The sequence below is a fragment of the Nicotiana tabacum genome, chromosome 5 (genome assembly GCF_000715075.1).
Source record: "Nicotiana tabacum cultivar K326 chromosome 5, ASM71507v2, whole genome shotgun sequence".
NCBI lineage: Eukaryota > Viridiplantae > Streptophyta > Magnoliopsida > Solanales > Solanaceae > Nicotiana > Nicotiana tabacum.
In genome coordinates, this window is record NC_134084.1 from 36,583,598 (window position 1) to 36,586,481 (window position 2,884).

Here is a 2,884-nt window from a genome sequence, read left to right on the forward strand (position 1 = left end):
ACTTATTTGAAAATTTAAAGTGTTTGGCTAAGATATAGAAGTGCTTTTGAACAGTAACAACAAAAGAAGTTAATTTAGCTTTTGGGAATAAGCTACAAATTCTTACTTCTTAAAAAGCAGAAGCAAAAAATTATTTTTAAGAAAAAAATATTCTTACCATAAATTCATATTTTTTAAATTATCCGCGTAAGTTTAACCTTTTTCTTTACCTTTTTTATTTCTACCATTTCTTTTTTCTCTTTCATATTTTTATTGTATTCTTATTCTCTTTCCTCCTATTCCTCTTTGGAATAATCTCTATATTATAAATAGATTTCTTCTTTTCTCTTTCTTTGTTATCTTGATCTTTTATTAGTAATCACCAGATTCAAGCACTCTCTTCATCAAATATTATTTTTTTCTTTTGTAGTATACAAAAATTATATGATATTTGGTTTATATTTATTGTTTGCGTGCATGCATATATTATTGTTGACAGAATGCAATACTACCTAGTTTGTTATTTTCTCAAGAATAAGTAATGATTTTCATACATGTAAAACACATATGTCCTACCAATATTATTGCTTCTGTATAGCTATATTTTATATAAATTGAAAATTTTAATATATATTTTATAATTTAATTAAATAAAAACAAAAATTACTTAAATTCTTTTATAATAAATATTTGAATTTATCTCACTTTTTTCAAATAATACTAATTGTAACTAACCTTTATTGCTCTTTTTCGTAATTAGACACTCAAAAGTATTTTTTGGAAAGATTGACCAAACACAATTTGCTTATTATATATTACTCTACAAAAGTAATTCTCAAATGAATTGGCCAAACACGAACTGATAATCTCCAAAAATACTTTTTAGAAAAGCACTTTCTAAACAAAGATATAATTTTCACAATAAGTAATTTTTGGAAGTTTAGCCAATAAAGATCTAAGTTGAAAAAGGAGCTTTTAGAAATTAAAGTATCCATTCAAAACAAATCATTTGATAAGTACAATAATTGGACTTAATAAGAATCATTCATTCTCATGGAACACAAAAGATCTTTTCATTGTTATGTAACAAAAAGATATGATTTATATTTGCACTGCTTAACACAGGTAGCAAAAGAATGAGTTCTCTGCGAAAATTAGAACTTGGAGGTTCTAATTCCAACTCGACCAACATCTTACAATCCCTAAAATCATTCTCATCTCTCGAGTCCCTTGCTTATATACATAGTAATCTCACAGCTCCGGTCATCACTTACGGTAATCTATAACTTAAAAATATTCTCTACCTTAGTACGTATCACCTCTTTTGTTTTTTAAATTTGTTGTTTTTTCTTTGACTCTCTCATATAAGCATTAACAAATTTGAGCTCATTGGAGTACCTATACTTGGAGGGATCTGCTTTGAATGAGAACTTTCTCTCAAGCATTGGACAAATGACTTCTCTTAAAGTGCTGAGTTTGGCTTTTGGCGGCAATTATGGCACCCTCCCCAATCAAGGTAGCGTGATTTTCTCTTTTTTTTTTTTTTTAATGCTAATGCCAACATTTCCATGATCTGATTAGACATAGCTTATTATAGAAAGTTATTTTGCTAAATGTCATATATATGAATCTTTTTTATCTTATATAGGTTGGTGTGAACTCAAAAATATTCAAGAGCTGGCATTCACTAACAACAATTTTGAGGGAACACTTCCTTCATGTCTTGGAAACTTGACATCACTTAAATGGTTGGATTTGGATGGGAACTACTTCACTGGAAATATAGACTCACATCCATTTTGGAGGAGACTCGCATCACTTGAGTACTTGGATATTTCATTTAATCAATTTGAAGTTCCACCGTCATTCAAGCAGTTCGCCAACCATTCAAAACTGACATACTTGAATGTTGGCCATAATACAATAACTAGAGACACCGAATTTCAGAATGGGATCCCAAATTTCCAGTTGCAGTTTTTTGCTGTTGAGGGATGTATAAACCTTCAGAAATTGCCTTCTTTCCTTCACTACCAGTATGACTTGAGAGTTCTTGCTATTGATGGAAATCAATTGCCAGGAAACTTTCAACCTGGTTGTTAGAGAATAACACCAGACTTGGAGGACTTTATGCTAGAGATAATGCTTTCATTGGACCGTTGAAGTTGCCATCAACTTCTCTTCCCCATCTACATACTATTGATGTTTCTAATAACAAACTAAATGGATATATTCCAGCAAACTTTAGTTCAGCCTTCCCAAATCTTAGTATTCTGAACATGTCTCAAAATTTGTTGGAAGGCCCTATACCTTCTGGGATTAGTGGCATTTCTTTAAAATATATAGACCTATCTCATAATTTCGTCTGGGCGAGTTCCTAATGATCTGACTAGTTTTCCAGAATTGTTCTACCTTCCGCTGTCAAACAACAGGTTGAAAGGGCAAATATTTTCGAAGGATTTCACATCAGGTACACTATCTTTTTTGTATTTGAATGGCAATAACTTTGAGGGACCACTACCTAGTAATATTTTTCTTAGAGCCTTTATTGTACTAGATGCTAGCAACAATAATTTCTCTGGAGAGATTCCGAGATGGATTAGAGATAATTCAAGATTATTACAACTTGATCTGTCCAAAAATCATTTCGAAGGCTCGATTCCAGTTGAAATTTGCAATTTGAAGAGCATTGTGGTCTTAGCTATGTCCGAAAATAGACTTTCAGGCACTATTCCTTCTTGTGTGAGTAGTTTGCCCCTTGAACACATCCATCTACACAAAAATCAATTGGGTGGTGGACTTGAATATGCACTTTCCAACATCTCTTCTCTGATTACATTGGATCTTGGCTACAATAGTTTTACAGGAAGTATCCCACACACCATAGGCTCACATTCCAATCTGAACT

General features: G+C 31.6%; 1 protein-coding gene across 1 annotated transcript; it reads left to right on the forward strand.

Annotated features, from left to right (window-relative positions):
• The first annotated feature begins 1,072 nt into the window (after positions 1-1,072).
• LOC107806525 (cuscuta receptor 1-like) lies at positions 1,073-2,079 on the forward strand. The gene is made up of 3 exons (XM_016630692.2): positions 1,073-1,254; positions 1,349-1,495; positions 1,628-2,079. Exons 1-3 carry the CDS (start codon positions 1,116-1,118, stop codon positions 2,077-2,079), a joined length of 738 nt encoding a protein of 245 aa, XP_016486178.2. The 5' UTR covers positions 1,073-1,115.
• The last annotated feature ends 805 nt before the right edge of the window (positions 2,080-2,884 follow it).